We start from the raw sequence: 22,248 nt of genomic DNA on the forward strand, positions 1-22,248 counted from the left end.
GATTTAACTGCCATTTGACTGTGTGATATGTTTTATTAAATGGTCTAGATTTCAGCCTGAGGCCATTTCCAAGCGTTACAAATTTCAAAAATCGTGTGACTTGCGTGGAGTACATGTCATCATCAAAACATAAACAAGTCATCCTAAAAACATATGTTTGCAGTTATATAACCCCGACATTACATAAGTAATGGTGATATGTTAATTGGATGGTTCCTATGACTTGTTGACATGGTAAGGCTTGAAATAAAACTGATCACAGCCTTTTGTTGCAATTCAGGAATGGTTCTTGCAGGTTGTTCTGACTTCATCAGGTCCTATATACGTTCCATTGGTGAGAGATTTGGTGGTCTTCCTGGATGGGTCACTTGTTGTACTCTACAAAAAGCATGTTTCATTGCAGTATAGGCATTTGGTACTTTATCCAGCAGAAACACCAAATGTGACTCTGAGTTGTAACTAATGGACCCCCCACACCATGAAGTCTGGGATGGTACCTGGTGTCAGAGGTGAATGCACTCTGGCATAGGCAGCTCACCAGGTCTGCGCAATACACATATAGGTCCATCGCTCACATGCGGACAGAACTTACTCTCTTCGCTGAAGACAACAGAATGCCATTGCACTCTCTACTCAACTCCTTCACAACACCTGAGTAACTATGCTTGTCGGTGTCAATGGTAGCCTGCTCAGATGCACATGTGATCTTAATCCTGCTGTGAGCAGATGGTTTCCAAAGGTCCCTTGTGACAAATCAGGTGCAACATGTGCTAGGATTTTACCCCTGGATGATTGAGGGGTATTCGGCCACCACTGCTCGCACAGTTTTTGACGTATGTCTGTACTATGTGAATGTCCAAAACCTGGCCTACAGGTGTGGGAATTTTCCACAGGGCACTGTTGAAAGTAGCAACCTACTACCGATACACTGTGCCCAACATGCACAGCAACCTGTCGATACATCCATCCAGCCTTCTCCAGGGCCACAATGTGACTCCGTTCAAATGGCTGAAGCTTTTCATCAGGAGTATGTACTGATTGCTGCGGTGTGATTGTACCCTAGAATGAATGTCCCAGACACTGTTCACCTTAATCAGCACAGTTGCAGTCTACAGAGTAAAAACAGAAGGTACACAGACAGATGTCCTGAGCACAATTGTGACAAATGAATCACTAACACTATGACCCTTCAGTATACACTTATTACTCCCTTGTGCCACTAACCCAGTTCGTGAGGGTGTTGCTTTTTTTTCTGGCAGTATATGAATATTATAATCTACATATAAATAACATGTTTCTGTACTTTTTAATTACAGTATCATAAAAGTTCAATTTGATTCAGCTTAGTTCTGTACTCTCTCAACCTCCAAATCCTAAAGGAAATTTCTTAAGGTACTAATTTTTACACAGAAAATTTTGAGACTTATTTCAGTTTATTGGCTCACAGCAGCAAAATACCACATGTTTCATGTTTAGTTCCATTACAAAGCTTCAGTCCCACATTGACTCGTGAATGAACAATTCATAATGTTAAAAGAAATTACTTAAAACATTTGACTGTGTTAATATAACTTGTTTCATCTGTTTCTGTCCATATTGTATGTGTATGCTTATAAAGAATATACATTGTGTAGGTGAGACTCCTTCATCAGTCATTAACTGTATGGCAGACAACAATAAAGAGAAAAATAACGACGTACGAGAGAAACTATGGAATGATCAAGGCTCAAATGCTTTGCCTGTAAGTACCCTCTTATTTCATTTCATTCCCCTTGAAACTATGCCAGCGTCAGATATTACTCATGAAAATTATGGAACAGTATTTGCGCTGAGCACAACAAATAATAATATTATTGCTATTAGTTTTGATTATACCTTCTGTTTATGTTGTTTTTTTACTATCATATATAAAGATTTTCACACACTTGATGATGGTTCGAATATTGCTTGTGTAACAGGTAATCAAATATAGAATGGGTTTTCCAGCTTTTTATTAATGCAATAACCATTAGAGGAGGTACAGAAAATCAACTGTTCTGATCCATTCCAGTGAATGTTTTGACAGTATTTCAAAGTTAAGTCTATTACACATTGTTATTTCTGTGGAATTTTGTTGAAAGTTGTATGAGCAGAAAGTAGATGGCATGCTGTCAAGAGTGAAATTTTGGTGTCCAGTTATGAATTCATATGAAAATCATAAATTACCTTTGAAGTATTGCACATCATATTGTGATAATATATTCTGTAGAGTGACTGGATTGTGAACATTAAATATACATTGGATATGGCCACATCTTGGGAGGAAAACAAAACTGAGTGGCTTACAGAAACTTACTCCCCTAAATTCCCAGTTTGCACCCAAACAGATGGAGGATCTTTTCTCCATACTAAACCAGTGTTTTCTGTGGTTAATATTGAAAATGTATTTGGTGAAATCTCTTCCCTTGGTAAATTACAAACCTTAATTAAAATTATGAATCCTATCCAATCATGGGCTTTTGCTCTTGTATGTATGAGACTGGTTGTCCGCTTCACAAAAAACTCACCATGTGCGCTGCCAGTGACAGTTGCAGAAATGACCACTCTTCCCGATCCCTGAAATGTGCTACCCTAATTACAGAACACAAAATGCAGAAACTGAATGTCAAAATTTGCCTCCCACATTTTGAAGCTTGGAAAAGATATTGTTGTTTATATCCAGTTTCACTGTGATGAGGTAGTTGGCAGTACCTGGCATTTTTACTCTATTGATGTCGAACTCCGGTAGTTGTGCAAGTAAATTAAACCATGGGGGCGATAGGCTATTTGGCTATCCCCTCTCATCATTCCTGGTGCACCATCTGCCACCTCCCCTGGCTGAAGAAAAGACTTACAACCCAACACCAGCCAGTGGCTGAAGGATCCACAGCTTGTGGGTCCAAGAGCTGCCCGCTCCTTTTCTGTTCCAGTGCACATAGCAGTTAAGTCTTCACAAGATTCTTGACTGTGAAAACTGGTGAATGAGAAAACAAAGAAATCTCAGGAGAAGGCTACTCCAGTTACCCCATAGGCACCAGATGGCGCCATGCTGTTGGACTTTCAACTGATATTTGCTGACATTGTTCCACCTACACCAGTGATACAGTGACCCTGGGACATGACCTATCTTCCTGGCCCCTTCACTTCTAACCAAAAAACCATTAATGGGATGATTCAGTGGAAGTGCAATAGATGTTACTGTCACCTTGCAATAGTACAAAAATTGTTTGGTAATGTATTTAAATTTGGGGTGTAGAGTTGTACCCTGAATGACGAACCCAGCTTATGTTGCTCCTGTGTTTGTTATTTTGATGTCACTTCTGTCTACAATATAAGTGACATTTATTTAATTACAGTCCCTGTAACGTGAGGTACAACTGGCTCTCTTTACCCCTAATGTCATCAGTCGACTTTATCACAAGCATCGACAAAATTTAGTGAATAATTGAAATTTTACTTTGTAACTTTGCTAAAGTCAACAGGCACACACTGTTTCTACACCTGCGCATTCGGTGATTTTTTGCTGCCATGGTCAGTCGTGCGGTGCTTGTTCATAAAAACCAGGCCCGATTCCATGAGTTCTGCAGTGTATTTCACTGTCACTTCACTCAGTTGAGCATTAGTGAAATACTACTCATAATATTCACACTTTATGTAACACAGTTACTAAATAATAATTTTTTTGTCGTGTGTTCCTACAGAAAATACTTAATTTGGATAAGTCACAAAATAAATCGCAAATTGAAGTTTTTCATTGAAGCACAGCTTTAATTAGGGTTTCAATTCTAGGTAGAATACTGCCCTACTTTTCGTACACAGTCGCACTTCCTATCTTACACACTCTCTGGTGCGTTTTGCATTCAAGTCAGCAGCCGTAACAGCAGACAAAGCTTTCAGCCACAGCCTTTATCAGTAAAAGAGAGATGCACACCATTCACACACACAAGCAAGCACACACGACTGGCAACTTCAGCAGCTCGGGCCAGAATGCAATTATCATGTGGGATGCAAGCAGCGACCTGAGGGGGCAGTGAAGGGGAAGGGGTAGTAGTAAATGGTTGGGGAGAGAGACAAAACCTATCTGGTGGAGTGTGCAGTGACTAGACTGCCAGCAGCTGAAGGTTGTGGGGCAGGGAAGTGGGGCAAAAATGATCAAAAAAGAGAGGAGTAAGGTAAGACAGGCAGATGCGTTGGCAGATGGCTGCAAATGAACTGGGTGGTAGATGAGAATGGGAAGGAGATGATAGGATAGAGGGGCTGGAAACTATTGGGTGGCGGTTGTGGGGACAGTATGTTACTGTAGGTTGAGGCCAGAAAAATTAAGGGGACCAGAGTATGTGTTATAAGGATAACTCCCATCAATGCATTTCAAAAAAGCTTGTGGTGGAGGGAAGGATCCAGATGGCTCGGGTAGTGAAGCAGTATTTTCAGCTGCATGTTGTGCCACAGGGTGGTCTACTTTACTCTTGACCACAATTTGATGGTGGCCATTCATCCTGGTAGACAGCTGATTGGTGTTGTTGTTGTTGTGTGTTGTGGTCTTCAGTCCTGAGACTGGTTTGATGCAGCTCTCCATCCTACTCTATCCTGTGCTAGCTTCTTCATCTCCCAGTACCTACTGCAACCTACATCCTTCTGAATCTGCTTAGTGTATTCATCTCTTGGTCTCCCTCCACAATTTTTGCCCTCCATGCTGCCCTCCAATACTAAATTGGTGATCCCTCGATGTCTCAGAACATGTCCTACCAACCGATCCCTTCTTCTAGTCAAGTTGTGCCACAAGCTCCTCCTCTCCCCAATTCTATTCAATACCTCCTCATTAGCTATGTGGTCAACCCATCTAATCTTCAGCATTCTTCTGTAGCACCACATTTCAAAAGCTTCTATTCTCTTCTTGTCTAAGCTATTTATCGTCCGCGTTTCACTTCCATACATGGCTACACTCCATACAAATACTTTCAGAAACGACTTCCTGACATTTAAATCTATACTCGATGTTAACAAATTTCTCTTCTTAAGAAACACATTCCTTGCCATTGCCAGTCTACATTTTATATCCTCTCTACTTTGACCATCATCAGTCATTTTGCTCTCCAAATAGCAAAACTACTTTACTACTTTAAGTGTCTCATTTCCTAATCTAATACCCTCAGCATCACCCGACTTAATTCGACTACATTCCATTATCCTCGTTTTGCTTTTGTTGATGTTCATCTTATACCCTCCTTTCGAGATACTGTCCATTCCATTCAACTGCTCTTCCAAGTCCTTTGCTGTCTCTGACAGAATTACAATGTCATCGGCGAACCTCAAAGTTTTTATTTCTTCTCCATGGATTTTAATACCTACTCCGAACTTTTCTTTTGTTTCCTTTATTGCTTGCTCAACATACAGATTGAAAAACATCGGGGATAGGCTACAACCCTGTCTCACTCCCTTCCTAACCACTGCTTCCCTTTCATACCCCTCTACTCTTATAACTGCCATCTGCTTTCTGTACAAATTATAAATAGCCTTTCGATCTCTGTATTTTACCCCTGCCACCTTCAGAATTTGAAAGAGAGTATTCCTATCAACATTGTCAAAAGCTTTCTCTAAGTCTACAAATGCTAGAAACAAAGGTTTGCCTTTCCTTAATCTTTCTTCTAAGATACGTCGTAGGGTAGGTATTGCCTCATGTGTTCGAACATTTCTACGGAATCCAAACTGATCTTCCCCGAGGTCGGCTTCTATCAGTTTTTCCATTTGTCTGTAAAGAATTCGCGTTAGTATTTTGCAGGTGTGACTTATTAAACTGATAATTTTCACATCTGTCAACACCTGCTTTCTTTGGGATGGGGATTATTATATTCTTCTTGAAGTCTGAGGGTATTTCGCCTGTCTCATACATCTTGATCACCAGATGGTAGAGTTTTGTCAGGACTGGTTCTCCCAAGGTTGTCAGTAGTTCTAATGGAATGTTGTCTACTCCGGGGGCCTTGTTTTGACTCAGGTCTTTCAGTGCTCTGTCAAACTCTTCACGCAATATCATATCTCCCATTTCATCTTCATCTACATCCTCTTCCATTTCCATAATATTGTCCTCAAGTACATCGCCCTTGTATAGGCCCTCTATATACTCCTTCCACCTTTCTGCTTTCCCTTCTTTGCTTAGAACTGGGTTTCCATCTGAGCTCTTGATATTCATGCAAGTGGTTCTCTTTTCTCCAAAGGTCTCTTTAATTTTCCTGTAGGCAGTATCAATCTTACCCCTAGTGAGATAAGCCTCTACATCCTTACATTTGTCCTCTAGCCATCCCTGCTTAGCCATTTTGCACTTCCTGTCGATATCATTTTTGAGACGTTTGTATTCCTTTTTGCCTGCTTCATTTACTGCGTTTTTATGTTTTCTCCTTTCATCGATTAAATTCAATATTTCTTCTGTTACCCAAGGGTTTCTACTAGCCCTTGTCTTTTTACCTATTTGATCCTCTGCTGCCTTCACTATTTCATCCCTCAAAGCTACTCATTCTTCTTCTACTGTATTTCTTTCCCCCATTCCTGTCAATTGTTCCCTTATGTTCTCCCTGAAACTGTGTACAATCTCTGGTTCTTTCATTTTATCCAGGTCCCATCTCCTTAAATTCCTGATTGGTAGCCATACCAATATAAAAAGCTGAACAATAATTGTAGCAGAGCTGCCAAATGACGTGGCTAATTTCACAGGTGGCCTGGCCCCTGATGGGGTAGGATAAACTTGTGACAGAACTGGAATAGGGAGTCTGATTAGGTGGATTCGACAGGTTTTGCACCTGGTTCTTCCAGAGGGATATGATCCTTGTGGTAAGGGGTAGGGATTGGGAGTGGCATAGGGATGGACTAGGATATTGTGGGGGTCGAGTGAGCAATGGGAAACCCCTTTAGGAAATGTGGGAAGTATCTCAGGTAGGATGTCCCTCATTTCAGGGCATGATGATAGGTAATCAAAGCCCTGGTTATTTTTACATAGCTTTTATTATTGGATACAATTTAATATATTTGGAAAATAGACCCACTGCCACAAATATATAATCAAAATCTCCCGTTGTCTTGGGTAGTGGATCGCAAATGTACAAGGCCACATTTTCTTAATACTTTCTTGGGTTTTATTGTCTGCATTGGTCTTCGACTGGTTGCATTTGTCACTTTTAACTTTTAATGATGGCATGATTTTACCCTTTGCATAACCCGAAGGCCCATGTTGCTGAGCATTAGACACTCCAACATTTTTTTGGTACATTTCTTTGCCCCATAGTGACCATATGCTAGGTGAAAATAATCAGTTGTCATCTCCATATGCTTTAAGACCACTTACCATATTCCCGGACAACTTCTCTTCTTTTTGTGTAATATCTCTTCATAAATTACATAGGAGCCTATGTCCCCAGCATCTACATCCTCAAATTTGACTTTAACGTACTTGAGTATCTCATCTGCATTCTGATGCTTCTTTTTTTCTTTTCTTGTAAGTTTTATAAATAATTTATTTCGCAGGCCACAACATTATCCCTCACCTTTTGAGATGTTTCACTGCACTCTGGCAGTTGTGATGCAGCATCAGGTACTGCATGCTCTGCACTCTTGATGTATCTGATATCCATGTTGAATTACTGTAAAAACAGAGACCATCGAGCCAGTTTGTTATGTTATAATTGACAGTACTTCAGGAGACTTGGGCTCTATGATCATTGTGGATAATGGTTTTGTTCCTCCACAAGAACCTTAGACTAAGGCAAGGTCCTCTTTTTCGGATACCATATAATTACATTTGTATTTGTTGAGGGTCCAGCTTGCAAATGCAATTTGCCAATCAGTGTTTTCTCCCTCAGCCTGTATCATCTGAAAAATTGACACCCCCAAGCCTCAGTCCATCAGTCTGAGCCCATTATCATTACTGTCATTGTGTAGACTTTCCTTTCCTATACTGATAGACTTCACCAGTGGGAAGAACATGATAATAAATAGCACCTATCACCCAAGGAAAGATATTAAGAAATGTACATGGGTATCACCAGATGGAAACACATGAAACCAAATATATCAGGCACTCATAGACAAAAGGCGTACATCAGATATTATGGATGTTAGCAGCTGCAGAGGGGCAGATGGAGACACAGACCACGACTTAGTACGAATTAGATATTGGCAGAAGATAGATTTGGTAAGAAACCAAGGGAATAAGATAAGAATGAAACACAGTATACAAAGACTCCAAACAAAGGAAACACAGGAAGAATATGGGAAGAAACTAGAAGAGATGTTGGAAGCAGGGAGAAACACAGGGAATGAAGATAATGTGGAAACTAAACGGGAGTCGTTGAGAACTGACATTAGTGTAGCTGCAGAAGAGATACTGGGGAGAGTACAATGCAAAAGGGTGCTTAAGTGATTCCATGAGGAATACTTAACGGTAATACATGAGAGAAATGAAGTGAGATGGAGAATGTTGCAAAGGAACACAGGTTAGCGGCAGAATAATACAGAGGAAAGAAGAAAAGAGAGGATAAGCTTTGTAGGCTAAAGAAAAGGCGCATGAAAGGAGAAAAATAGAGCAACCGAACGGAATGCGAGACAATATAGAGATCAGAAGGTTCTATGAAAGAACAAGAGATTTGAATAAAGGTTTCCAACCTTGACAGTTTTTTTTAATAAGGATAAGGACAGAAATCTAATTCGAGATAAAAGCAAAATCCTAGAAGGGTGGCAAAAGTATTTTACTGAACTGCTTGACGGGAAAGAAGGGGATAAAGAAGAAGGAACTGTGATTGAGAATGAAAGGGAACAGGACTTGAAATTGGAATCAGGGTGAGATATAGAGAATCGGGAAGAGGAAGTAGTACCAGAGCCAGAGGAAGAGAAGAATGCTATCAAGAGCCTAAAAAAGAATAAAGCAGCAGGAGAAGACAGCATAGAGGCTGAATTATTAAAATATGGGGGAAAGAAAATGGAGGAGGCAGTCCATGAATTGATAAATGAAATTTAGATAAAGGATGTAGTGCCTAAGGATTGGAACATGGGAATTATATGCCCATTGCATAAAAAAGGCAACAAGTCAGAATGTAGTAATTATCGTGCACTCTCTTGGACGTAACATATAAGATATTTAGTAAAATTTTAGCTTCCAGTCTTGAAGGGATGATAGAAGGGATATTGGGGGGACTATCAGGCTGGATTTAGGAGGAACATGTCCATGATGGATCAGATATTTTTATTAAGACAAGTGCTAGAGAAGTTTTATGAGTATGACAAGTAACTACATCAGTTGTACATTTATTTTAAGCAAGCATATGACAACCTACACATGAAGAAAATTATACAGATCATGAAAGAATTTAGAATCCCACTAAAACTGGTCAGTTTAATGGAAATGACAATGAAAGCAACAGTGTGTAAAGTAAGAGTAGAGCAAGAACTATCTGGTGAATTCCAGGTACAGAGGGGGCTACGACAGGGCGATTTGATCTCTACAATGCTATTTAATTTAGTTTTAGAAAAGGTGATGCAGCAAATGCCGATAAGCCCAGGAGGAACAATACTTAATCAGCAAGTTCAAGTGGTAGCATATGCGGATGACGTAGCATTAATGGCAAGGAATGTAAGAAATGTAAGGGCACTATAGGAGAACTACGATACGTTAGAGGAAGCAGCAAGAGAAGTAGGTTTAGAAGTAAACATAAACAAAACAAAGTATATGGTGATGGGGGAGCCCAATATAAACGGACAAAAGAATTCAATAGTAATGAATGGGAAAAAATATGAAAGAGTGAAAACATTTAAATATTTAGGTTCTGTAATAATGGAGGACAATAAAGTAGCAGTATAAATTCAAGAAAGGATAGCGAGTGGAAATCGTTGCTATTTTGCCTTGCAGAATGTATTTAATTCCAGGAATGTTAATAGGAATACAAAAATCAAAGTATACACGACCATAAAACACCTATAGTAATATATGGACCAGAAGGCTGGTTATTGACATTAAAGGAGGAGAACTGTTTATTGAGATGGGAAAGAAAGATACTTAGAAGGATTTTTGGAGCAGTGACAGAGGAAGATGACTGGAGAGTAAGGACAAATGTAGAACTACAAACACTTTTTGGACAGATGGATATTGTTGTTAAAATTAAGCAGGGAAGAATGAGATGGGCAGGACATGTACAGAGAATGCCAGAAACTTGGAGTGTCAAGAAAGTTTTTCTGAGAAAACCTGGCGGGAGAAGGAGAAGAGAGAGACCCAGGAAAATGTGGCTGGTTGATATGGAAGAAGATCTAATGGTGATGGGAATAATAAATTGGAGAAAGAAGGCAATGGGCAGAGAAGAATAGAGGCAGGTGGTACAGGAGACCAAGGTTATTCAAGGACTCTGGAGCCAATCATGAAGAAGAAGAAGCCACAGTCTAACTGACCATAGCCAAAGAGTATGGTTAACTGGAGCCTGGATACCACAACTTAATATAGTCAGCTAGACTTACTTTCAGCTTCTTAAATGCCGCATCACATTTGTCAGCCCTTACAATTGTGCCCCTTTTATTCAGTAGACTATTTTTCTCTGAGTCTAAACAAGGCCCCCGGAGCAGACAACATTCCATTAGAACTACTGACAGCCTTGGGAGAGCCAGTCCTGACAAAACTCTACCATCTGGTGAGCAAGATGTATGAGACAGGTGAAATACCCTCAGACTTCAAGTAGAATATAATAATTCCAACCCCAAATAAAACAGGTGTTGACAGATGTAAAAATTACCAAACTATCAGTTTAATAAGTCACAGCTCCGAAATACTAATGCAAATTCTTTACAGACGAATGGAAAAACTGATAGAAGCCAACCTCAGGGAAGATCAGTTTGGATTCCGTAGAAATGTTGGAACACATGAGGCAATACTGATCCTACGACTTATCTTAGAAGAAAGATTAAGGAAAGGCAAACCTACGTTTCTAGCATTTGTAGACTTAGAGAAAGCTTTTGACAATGTTGATTGGAATACTCTCTTTCAAATTCTGAAGGTGGCAGGGGTAAAATACAGAGATCGAAAGGCTATTTATAATTTGTACAGAAACCAGATAGCGGTTATAAGAATTGAGGGGTATGAAAGGGAAGCAGTGGTTGCGAAGGGAGTGAGACAGGGTTGTAGCCTATCGCTGATGTTATTCAATCAGTATATTGAGCAAGCAATAAAAGAAACAAAAGAAAAGTTCGGAGCAGGTATTAAAATCCATGGAGAAGAAATTAAAACTTTGAGGTTCGCCAATGACATTGTAATTCTGTCAGAGACAGCTAAGGACTTGGAAGAGCAGTTGAACAGAATGGACAGTGTCTTGAAAGGAGGATATAAGATGAACATCAACAAAAGCAAAACGAGGATAATGGAAAGTAGTCGAATTAAGTCGGGTGATGCTGAGGGTATTAGATTAGGAAATGAGACACTTAAAGTAGTAAAGTAGTTTTGCTATTTGGGTAGCAAAATAACTGATAATGGTCGAAGTAGAGAGGATATAAACTGTAGACTGGCAATGGCAAGGAATGTGTTTCTGAAGAAGAAAAATTTGTTAAAATCGAGTATAGATTTAAATGTCAGGAAGTCGTTTCTGAAAGTATTTGTATGGAGTGTAGCCGTGTATGGAAGTGAAACGTGGACGATAAATAGCTTAGACAAGAAGAGAATAGAAGCTTTCGAAATGTGGTGCTACAGAAGAATGCTGAAGATTAGATGGGTAGATCACATAACTAATGAGGAGGTATTGAATAGAATTGGGGAGAAGAGGAGCTTGTGGCACAACTTGACTAGAAGAAGGCATCGGTTGGTAGGACATGTTCTGAGACATCGAGGGATTACCAATTTAGTATTGGAGGGCAGCGTGGAGGGAGACCAAGAGATGAATACACTAAGCAGATTCAGAAGGATGTAGGCTGCAGTAGGTACTGGGAGATGAAGCAGCTTGCACAGGATAGAGTAGCATGGAGAGCTGATCATACCAGTCTCAGGACTGAAGACCACAACAACCACAACATTTTTCTCCTGCGTTGGAATTTAACTGCTCCCCCCAACTCTCCTCTCATTGGGAAGTACCATATTGTCTGGTAGGGGCCTTTTAATTGAATAGCTCTCTTCCTGTCTTTTCCCCCAATGTCAATGATTCACTGCAATGGTCGCTACATGATGATTTTGATGGTAGCGGCCACTTTCCAATGCTCCTGATTCTTCTTCGTCATTGCCTAACAGATCATTTACCATTTTGAGCTCTTCGAAGGGTCAGCTGGCGCTTGTATATCTCTGCTACCACTTCATGCACTCTCTGTCAGATAGCATCAATGATGTTGTGAGTGACATGTCCTAACCGATCATCCGCATTCCTTGAACTGCTATTCCCATTTCTACAGGCCCTCAATGCCACCAGCCAGTGCAGAGGTTGACCAAAGGCACTGCAGCAACTATTCATGATCGTTTAAGGGCACTGCAGTATGAGTGGATAATGAGAAAGTTGAAGATATATCCCTATCGTTCATCTCCACCACTCTGAATTATATAACAACCTGTCACTGTCTGAGAACTGCCCAATTCTAATGAGACAAAACCCGCAGCCATCAGCATCTACCGATTGGTTAGCCTCACCAACATGCTCTGAAAATTGGTTGAAAAGATTATAGCATGATGTTTATGTTGGCTTTTCTTGTTGTGAAGCCTCTCACCCACTGTCAGTGTAGTTTCTGGAAGGGACAATCCACAGATGACCATATGATTAGATGGGAAACAGCAATCCGAAAGGCCTTTTCTAATTGCCAACACTTCATTGCAGTTGTCTTTTTACCTACATAAGGTATATGACACTGTGTGGGATTTACTTACTCTCCATAACTGGGGCTCCATATTGAATTTTTGTTGGTTTATTCGTGTCAGGGTTGGTATATCACTCGGCTCCCCACAGTTCTAAGAGAACAGTGCCCTTCAGGGCTCCATGCTGAGTGTGACATTCTTCCTCATTGCTATTATTAGGCTAGTCACATCTGCCAGACCAGCGGTGACAGTTGCACTGTGTTGATGGTTTTTGCTTTTGGTATAGTTCCCAATGTGTAGCCTCGGCCGATCACCAGCTCCAAGGGTCTCAGCTTGGACCTTTTGCTGCAGCTTTCAGTTCTCTCCCTATAAAACACTGTTCATATACTCAAGTGAGATTACCAGTGGGAATGTGCCTGGAGCAAGGCTCTCTGATGGGAACTCCTAACCCTGTAAGAATGTGTATTTCATATTTTCCTGCGTCACTGTTGATGTTGAACCTCAAATGCACTCATTTTTCCCTCCCTATCAAAAAATCAGTAATAAGAATTTTGTCTGGATGAAAATGCTTTACATCTTTGGCTTAATGACTTCCTTAACTATAAACCATATTGTCAGACTTGTAGGTAAATATATTGTTGATTATTATGTTCTCACTTATGATTATCTATGATTTATCATGGAAAAGAAAAAAGAAAGAAAAAAATCCATATGAAGAGTGCTACAAACTTAAATTCCATTCTGATCCAAATGAATTAATCACATGTTATGGTAACCTTAAGATTAATGTTTTAGCAATACAGAAAGTATCTGCAACATGAGTCAGCCCAAAACTTCACGAGTTGTTAAGATATTATGTACTTCTGATCTAGAAAGGGAGAGAGTCTACATGGAGTCTTGTATTGTAAACATATAGCATTTTAGAGCCCCCATAAAGAACACCCAGTTAAAAAATTATTCAGTGCCACCCAGTAAACACTCTAATTATGTTGTCACATAGGAACTTAAAAATTATGTCAGGTGAAGCAGGAAACTATAGGAAAAGTAATGAAGTGACAATAATGTAGCAATGAGTGGAAAACCTGAACACTCATGGATTGATTTTGTATATTATGAATAATATAAAGTTTTGTATCAAGAAAATGATCTCCGGAAGGAAATCATATAGAGTAACCAAAAAATTGAGCTCAGAATGACATGAAAATATTAAATCAGTGAATCACTTTAGTGCTAGTTCAATTCCAGCCTCTGGTATCATAAAAGGAGAAGCGTGTGTGCCGACAATGTGTCACTCTCCTTGTGGAACTTACTGTTGTAGTGTTGTCTGACAATCATAAAAAAATGCAGACATGTGCAAAGCTTTTCACTTTTGTAATTGATTAAATCTTTTTCTCTGCATGCTGCATAGTACATTAATTAGCAAAACAACATGGAGTTCAATGACAAGAAGTGCTAAAACAATAAAATTAGCTTGAAATGAGATTTACACACTGCACCAACTTCTTATGATATGAAGGTGACAAAACGGATGCACAAGCTGTAATGGAGTAGTGGGGATGGGGGGTGCTATTCATATGCTGCTGATAGGGGGGTGCTATTCATTTGCTGCTGATCCAGGATGCCAAACGAAAATGTTTTAACAGCAGGTTAATAATGATAAATGAATTTGAATACTGCTCCTGTTGATAAATTATTATTAATTCATCACGATACTCTCTCGCCACACCTTTCCTCTTTCATCTCTCAAAAAAGTCATCTTCCTGATCTGTGTAAATATTAGTGTGAAAATACCTATTATGCAAAAGGGTAGGTAATACATTATTTTATGCATGACTGTTACATGCCTGGTGCAAGAGTGCTGACATGCAGAATGTCGAGGAAAGTATTTCCTATTTACACACTTGTGAAAGGTCTGAACGTGTCTCCCAACTAGAATATCAGTGGGGTCTGCTGGGATAAATGAGCTAAAAGCGAATGGGACAAGAGGGTAGAGGCAGCCAGAGGACAATTCTAACAGAAATTGGGGCTGTGTATGATGGCCGGACACCATTTTTGATTGCTCCCGCTTTATTAGTGTCTGTAGCTATTATGTATCTACAGGCTGCTTAACACCCCATGTGTGTGATAGATTGTCTTTGCCTGTAGCAATTAAAAGATTATTGAAATAAAAGCTTCTCTCATCTGTATTTTTAATTTATTTTAAAATGTTTTATATGTATTGTTATTTGTGGTGATGTAATGTAGGTGACTGATTTACATTTGAATTAAGTTGATTTGCATTTTTTGAATTGTTTAATTATTTTTACAGGCTGTGAAAAGTGACAGAGTGCAAAGTGCAGGTGACAAGAAAAAATGTGAGATGTTGAACAAGCCGGAAGCAGTACCACCAAAAAGCGTAAAAAATGCAGTCAACTCAACACGAAAGAAAGAATTAGTTTACAGAAACGTAAAGAAAAGTAAAAAAGAACGGCAGCCATCTATACCTGACACAGACAAAGTTGTGAATAGTGATCCTTTAGATCGCAATAACTGTCCAGCAAATCAATTTGAAAACCCAAGTCATTTTACAAATTCCAAAAGGAGAGTTCTGAAGAGTGGAAACAAACAAATCAATGCACAAAAAGAAAGTTCTAATGCCATAATGTACAAGAACAAGAGTGATGGTGTTGGTAAGAATGAAGTTTCTCATAGTATCCACTCAATTAATAAAATCAATAAAGGAAATTTAAAGCCAAATACTACAGTCCCAGTATTAGGCAAAGATAGTAAAGATTCCACCAATGACAAAAATAGTAAGCACACCGCCAAGAAAACTAAAAATATGAAAACAAGTGATATGGGCTATGATTTTACAGGTAAGATGATTGATTCAGTATCATAACTACGTGTTAAAGGATGTAAAATATACACTGGTGTCTAAAATTAAATCAACAAACTGTTATTTCCCTGACCTGTCTCCAATTCACAGTAAAATCACGCAAACTGTCAAACAGATGTCCTTACGATCGTGGTCTGCATGGAAGATGGCATTCCGGTCAACTGACAACTGTGCCAACAGTGATGTCAGGGCACCTATGAAACAAGGCAGTGTTTTTCAGGTAGCCCCACAGCCACAATTACTTTGTAAACAGTTACAGATGCTGCAGTATGGCTGTGCAGGAATGGCTCTGTTAGGAGTGGCTAAGGCGGTGGGTGAATATGTTGAAAAAAATTATTCTGACACCTTTTTTTGGAAATGAGGCCATTTATTGGCAGAAAAATGAACAGATGCGAATTCAAATGGGCAACATGAGTCAGGCCTGGGGAGGCGAGAATGAGCCAAGACTTAGTGAACATATTTCACAGCAAACTTAGACGAAGTTAAAGAAAAGTGATGGCTGCCATTTGGACAAGTCCAGATGGCGTGGCATCTACAGAAACAAAGTCCTTGGCGTCGCAGCACCGGGAAGGGAAGATAATGTTCACTGCCACAGGACACGCGGCAGAGAGAGCATTTTCGGCCGACAGGCAGCAGAGTACCTACATCACGGCCACGCAATTTCCTCCGCCCTGATTGGCTAGGAGCCGAGAAAACCGTGGGGGCGGGGGGGGGGGGGGGGGGGGGGGGGGGGGGGCCTTGGAAAGTTCTGAAGCTTAGCTCGGTCAGCTTTGCCTAAGCGGCGTTACCTTGTCAACACACGTGGGAGGTGCGTGATTGAGATTGCCCACCTCGATGCTGACTTGCTGCTGCCAGATCATGGGAAGAGAAAATTACAGGCAGCTGAAGCTACCAGCTAATGCTCGACCATAACAAGAGAATTAAATAAACCTTTTGAAATAAATTAAAGACAGAATCCCCTACTATCTGGCTCAACCTTACATGGCACAGAGAAGGTATCTGCCAGATGCTAAGTGGTGGAAGGCCATAGAAAGAACAGAAGCAGGACAGTAGCAAACTGATTTGTCTCAGTGGCTTAATGTGAAGTGTTCTTTTGTTTTCCGGATGTGCTGACAGTTTATAGAAACCGAAACTGTATCCCGAAGACAAGGGTAGGGCTGACCACGTGTGACAGGAGAGAGGACTATTATTTGGCTGTAAGGGCACAATAGTAGCACCTTAGTAGTGCACGGCAACTGGCATGTGAGCTCACAGCAGCCGCTGGATGTGTTGTATCGAGGCAAACGGTGTGCCGAAGAGTTTGGCAGAGTGTCCTTTATTGTTGGTGACCTGCTGTATGTCCACCTCTGACGCGTCTTCACAGAAGGGAACATCTAGATGGTAGTCTCATCATGCCATCTGGACTGTTGAACAGTGGGCCCTGTTGCTGTCACAGATGAGTCCCGGTTTAGTCTGGAGAGTGATTCTCCATGGATTCACATCTGGAGGGAACATGGAACATGATTTCGGGACCCAAATATTACGGAAAGAGACCAATATCGAGGAGGATCCCTAATGATGTTGGCAAGGATTATGTTTACCACTCGAACCCCTCTTCATGAAATTGTATGGGTTAATTGCCAAGGATTAATTGCTGTCGGGTATCATGACAAGATCTTGGGACCTCATCTGCAGTTGTTGCGGGGTGCTTTGTGCCCACACTTCATATTGATGGACGATAATGCTTGACCCCATAGAGATGGCTGATTGATGTTTTCTTGAAAACGGAAGGTTTTGCGTGAATGGTTGGCCTGTTCACTCTCCCAATTTGAATCCCATACAGCTTGTCTGGGATTCACTATGGAGACGTCTTGCATCACATCAGCATCCACCAACTGCTCTGCAGGAGAATGAGCATTATTGCCTCAACTTGAGACTGATATCATTCACAGCATGCCCCATCATTATCAGGCCTGTATTGCTGCTAGAGGTGGTCGCAATCCATATTGAGTAAATTAACCAGTTGTTGGAATGTGTGTGCAAATCCGTTAAGTTGGAAAAAATGAAGAAAATTTTTGTCTACAATTATACATGTTGCAATTGTTTACATTACGCATTCTTAAATTGTTTCTACTTTACTATGACCTGTTTACACCATTTTGTGGCAAAATAAATGCAGGCTTGCAAAATTTCCATTTGTTATTTTAATTTTGGGCACAAGTGTATCTGCACTAACATTTATATTTTGGGTTCTTAAGTCTAAACAAAAACATTTTAATGACAGTGATTAAAACATTCTCTATTTTTAGCTTTCTGTTTGTCTATTTGTAAGAAATTCTCTGCTAGGTCTATGGACTTTCAGACAAAGTTCGGAGATTAAAGTAAAAGATGTGAAAGACATACTAATAGATGCTTGTACTTCAATGTCTTCAACTGCCATTCATATCCTAACAAATGTTCAGTAAAAACAATAGCACTATATGGACTCCAGCCAATAGTTTAAGTTTGTGCATTAAGTACTGTACCACAGTGTGCACTCAAAACAATGAGCTTTTTTGAAAAATTATTTTTTGAAAGCAGCATTATGCAGTCTTCTTATATTTGGATCTTTTCTATGGCGTATAGGTCCGTGATCCTCTGAGAGCCTACTGCAATGTTTCTCTTGGTAGAATCTTGTATAATATACTCTTTCAAACTCTGAAGGCAGGATGTGACTCATCATTACATACCATGTTTCACAGACTATACGAGGGGCGTTTGAAAAGTCTGTGCAAAGTCCGAGAGATGGCACCACCGGCATGTATCGAGGTCATGTTTAGTTAGTAGCATCTTTGGAAAGAATGCACACCAAGTTTCAGACATATTGGTCAATTTCTTTGTGTTTGGCATTCGTGTGAATCAAGGAAGTCTAGTGATTATCAAAATATGGACGAAGAAGAATTTCCTGTGGTGATTAAATATTACTTTATGAAACGCAGGACACCTCAGGAGACTAAAGAGAAGCTTGATAAACGTTATGGTGACACTGCACCTTCGATTAGAACAGTTTATGAGTGGTTTCAAAATTTTCGGAGTGGCCATATGGGCGCAAGTGATGCTGAACATTCTGGACACCCTGTGGAGGTTACGACTCCAGAAATCATTGATAAAATCCATGATATGGTGATGGATGACAGAAGAGTTAAGAGTGTGAGATTGCTAGTGCTGTGGGCTTCTCGAATGAATGGGTACATAATATTTTGCATAAACATTTGGACATGAGAAAGCTATCTGCAAGATGGGTTCAGTGATTGCTCACACTTGACCAAAAGCAGAAGCGTGTGAAGTGTTGCAAAGATGGTTTGCAGCTGTTCAGGAAGAATCTGCAGGACTTTAAGCATCGTTTCATCACTGTGGATGAAATATGGTATTACAGGTGCATATTATTCATTGTTATTGGACCGTTTGAAAACTGAGCTGCAAGAAAAATGCCAGCAATTGGACCACAAAAAAGTCCTTTTCTATCACGACAATGCACCAGCACAGACGTCAACAGTTGTGGTTGCAAAATTAATGGAAATAGGATTCCAACTCATTTTGCATCCCCTCTATTCTCCAGACTTGGTTCCCTCGGACTACTATTTGTACCCCAATTTGAAGAAATGGCTGGCAGAACAAAGATTTTATTCAAATGAGGAGGTGATTGCAGCAACTAATAGCTATTTTGCAGGCTTGGAAGTTCCTATTATTCGGAAGGGATCAACAAATTAGAACAGTGTTGGATGAAGTGTATAAGTCTAAAAGGAGACTATGTCAAAAAATAAATACGATTTACCCCAAACGCGTAAGTAGTTTTTCTTTTTTGCATGGACTTTTCTAACGCCCTTCATAAAATGCACCTTAATTTTTGAGCAGTTTTTTTAATAACATTTTTACCATTTTTATCATTAGATTGCAAAGCCAGACAAAAAAAAAAAAAGAGTTCTTAGTGTATAAAAGTGAACTGGCCTTTAAAATCACTGAAAATCATCATCTGAACTTTCCTCTTCTTCTTCTTCTTCTTCATCATTTTCATCATGATTTTCCTCTTCATAAATAAGATAGTCTTCACTGCCATCGAGAGTGTTACTTATGCTGCACTTCTTGAAAGATTTAGCAATAACAACTTCTCTCACTCTAGTCGACGTCTGTTTTATCCACTGATACACTCGTTTGATTGTAGGTAATTTTAAAGCTCCCTTCAGTCGTGAATTCATTTTGGGGGTTCATCCATCATCCACTTGTTCCTATTCTCTCCCATACACACCTTAAATGGTTTATTTATTGAGACTTCTAGAGGTAGCAGATTTGAAGTAGGTCCTCCCAGAATAACAATAAGCTGTGTGTTTCCCTGTCTCAATTTCTCTTTCACAGAATTTTTTTAAATGACTACTAAACTAATCAAGCATAAGAAGAGAACTCTTCAATAAAGCTCCTTTCCTTTTCTCCCACAGTCTGTTAGTCCATAATTCCATACCAGCCTTGTCCATCCAACCCTTGTCATGTATGTGGACAATACCACCTTGTGCTACTTCAGAGGATTTTCGCATTGTTTTGTGTTTGAAAATGATCATTTGTTTAAGTTTAGTACCATCAGTGTAGTGTATTTTTTCACATCCACTTGCTTTTTTAGTTACAGTTTTAGCATCTTTCACGCTAACAGTTTTGTTACTCAGCACTTCAAATGTCAGAGGAGTTTCAGCCATGCATGCTATTTGGCTTAGTTCCACACTGGTTTTCTTTCAATGTTGAATAATAAAGCAATGGAAAGATATTTTCTTTTCATACTCTTGTGGCATTATCTGAGATATGTAGGTTTTGTTTATACGCTAAGTCCATGACTCCTCATAAACTTAGCACCAATCAACTCCACTCTTAAAGTCTGTTAAGTTCCACTGTAGTGCTCACTTACAAGTGTGTATTTGAATCATTTTGCCAGTGTCCATGACTCCATTTCAATATGCCATCTTCTGGTTTCGGTCATTTTGCATTCAGTCCTCTGTTTGCACATTTAGTCTTCCTCATCTTATTTTTTACTAGACTGCCAGGCACAAATTGTTTTTTCTGTTGGTGGAGGGCCGAAATGCCACTCAGCTGCTATCTTTCCATGTTCTTCTGCATATGCTATTACTTTCAATTTATAACCCGCACCATGTGAATACCTTTTATTTTTTTGTATTACGAAACTAGCTACTAAAAACAAATATTGTACTGTTATCAATACCACAGATCACTTTTAATTCAAGTTCACTGGCATCGTAGACTGCAATGATGGGTCACAGGCTAGACAGTGTTCTGGGTCTGTGATGATGGTGTGGCAGGAGGGAGAGAGTGTGAGCAAGCTTGTAAATCCCCAAAACTCACGTTCTTCGCACTGGTGCACTGCTGCTGCCTGTTGAATCCAATGTTGCCAGATAGAGATAGGTTTCCCGCATCATCGAATATATGGCCATTTTTAAGACAATAGGAATTTTAAATCAAACATTGGACATTTTTATATAAATTTTGAATACAAGACCCTTAAAATATGGTACTGGCTTTTCCATGTGGCAGTTCATACCCTAATTCTGTCACTGTCATGGTTCTCAGTAATTTACAATCTTCTCTTTTTCTCTGCCACCCTATCTACTGACATCCGACACTTATTTTGATATGTTTTTATACAGTATTTTATAGTAATCCCCCCCCCCCCCCCCTCCCCTGCCTCTTTTTAATAATTCACATGCAATTTTACAGTTTGAAAGATAACTTCAACTCCCAACCTTGATGTCAAGAAATATTGTGATATAAGCCAACTAGGTACTGAAGAAAGTTCATGTAGGCAGCCAAAATATGACAGTAGCAAGCACAATATCAGTCCATAGAAAACATTAGGTGAAAATCATGGTTTACATGGACTGACAAGGAAAAGGAACAGAGTGGCAGATTTCAAAGTATTAGCTTCTACAAAGGCTATTACTTGGTGACAGCTTCACATACTGATGTCAGTGTGGGAGGTAGCAGGTCACATGAAGCTGACTGCCGGATGTTGGTGGTGTCATGGTTGGTACATTGACATGCTTATGTTGGTAGCCCTCACCAGTTCAACAGCATCTCTGATTCAGAGTAGTAATCAATAGTATTGCCAAATTCCAAACCTCTCCTCACTATGGTAGTCACTGGCTGGAAGCATCCTGGTGATGACTGCTTTGGCAAGTGTATGGTGTCTGTAGTTTGAGTGTGATGCTGAGTCTAGATGTTTGTATCCATCGAAATGTCATCAGGGAAATTAGGCCACAAGCAGTCAGCTCCTGTAAGAAGGCAGCCCTGTAGGGTCTCCTGAGAAGCTTCCTTGTATGGAATCTCTTTTCTGTTATAGATGCCACCCTTAGCATGTATTGTTGTCAGTTATGGTGAGGATGCTGGGTCAGCATTGTCTATGAAGTCAGGTTTTAACTTGGAACGCTGTCCCTGGGAAGTCAGCTGTTGGTCTCACTATTCTCCAACTGCCAGCTGTTGTGGGTAGTGATGCAACAGTGACAATAGCTCCTTTCTTGTGGTACTGCAACTGCTCTCATTGGTTTAC

At 39.9% G+C, this 22,248-nt stretch overlaps 1 protein-coding gene across 5 annotated transcripts in view; it reads left to right on the plus strand.

Moving 5' to 3' along the window:
- LOC126473876 (uncharacterized) overlaps positions 1-22,248 on the plus strand; it is a 320,808-nt gene that overhangs the window by 244,906 nt on the left and 53,654 nt on the right. For all 5 annotated transcript variants that reach the window (XM_050101208.1, XM_050101209.1, XM_050101211.1 and 2 more), the window contains 2 exons: positions 1,635-1,741; positions 15,117-15,663. In XM_050101208.1, coding sequence (XP_049957165.1) covers positions 1,635-1,741; positions 15,117-15,663 — 654 coding nt within the window. The remainder of the gene's footprint in view (positions 1-1,634; positions 1,742-15,116; positions 15,664-22,248) is intronic.

Source organism: Schistocerca serialis, chromosome 4 (genome assembly GCF_023864345.2).
Source record: "Schistocerca serialis cubense isolate TAMUIC-IGC-003099 chromosome 4, iqSchSeri2.2, whole genome shotgun sequence".
In the NCBI taxonomy this organism is placed as follows: domain Eukaryota; kingdom Metazoa; phylum Arthropoda; class Insecta; order Orthoptera; family Acrididae; genus Schistocerca; species Schistocerca serialis.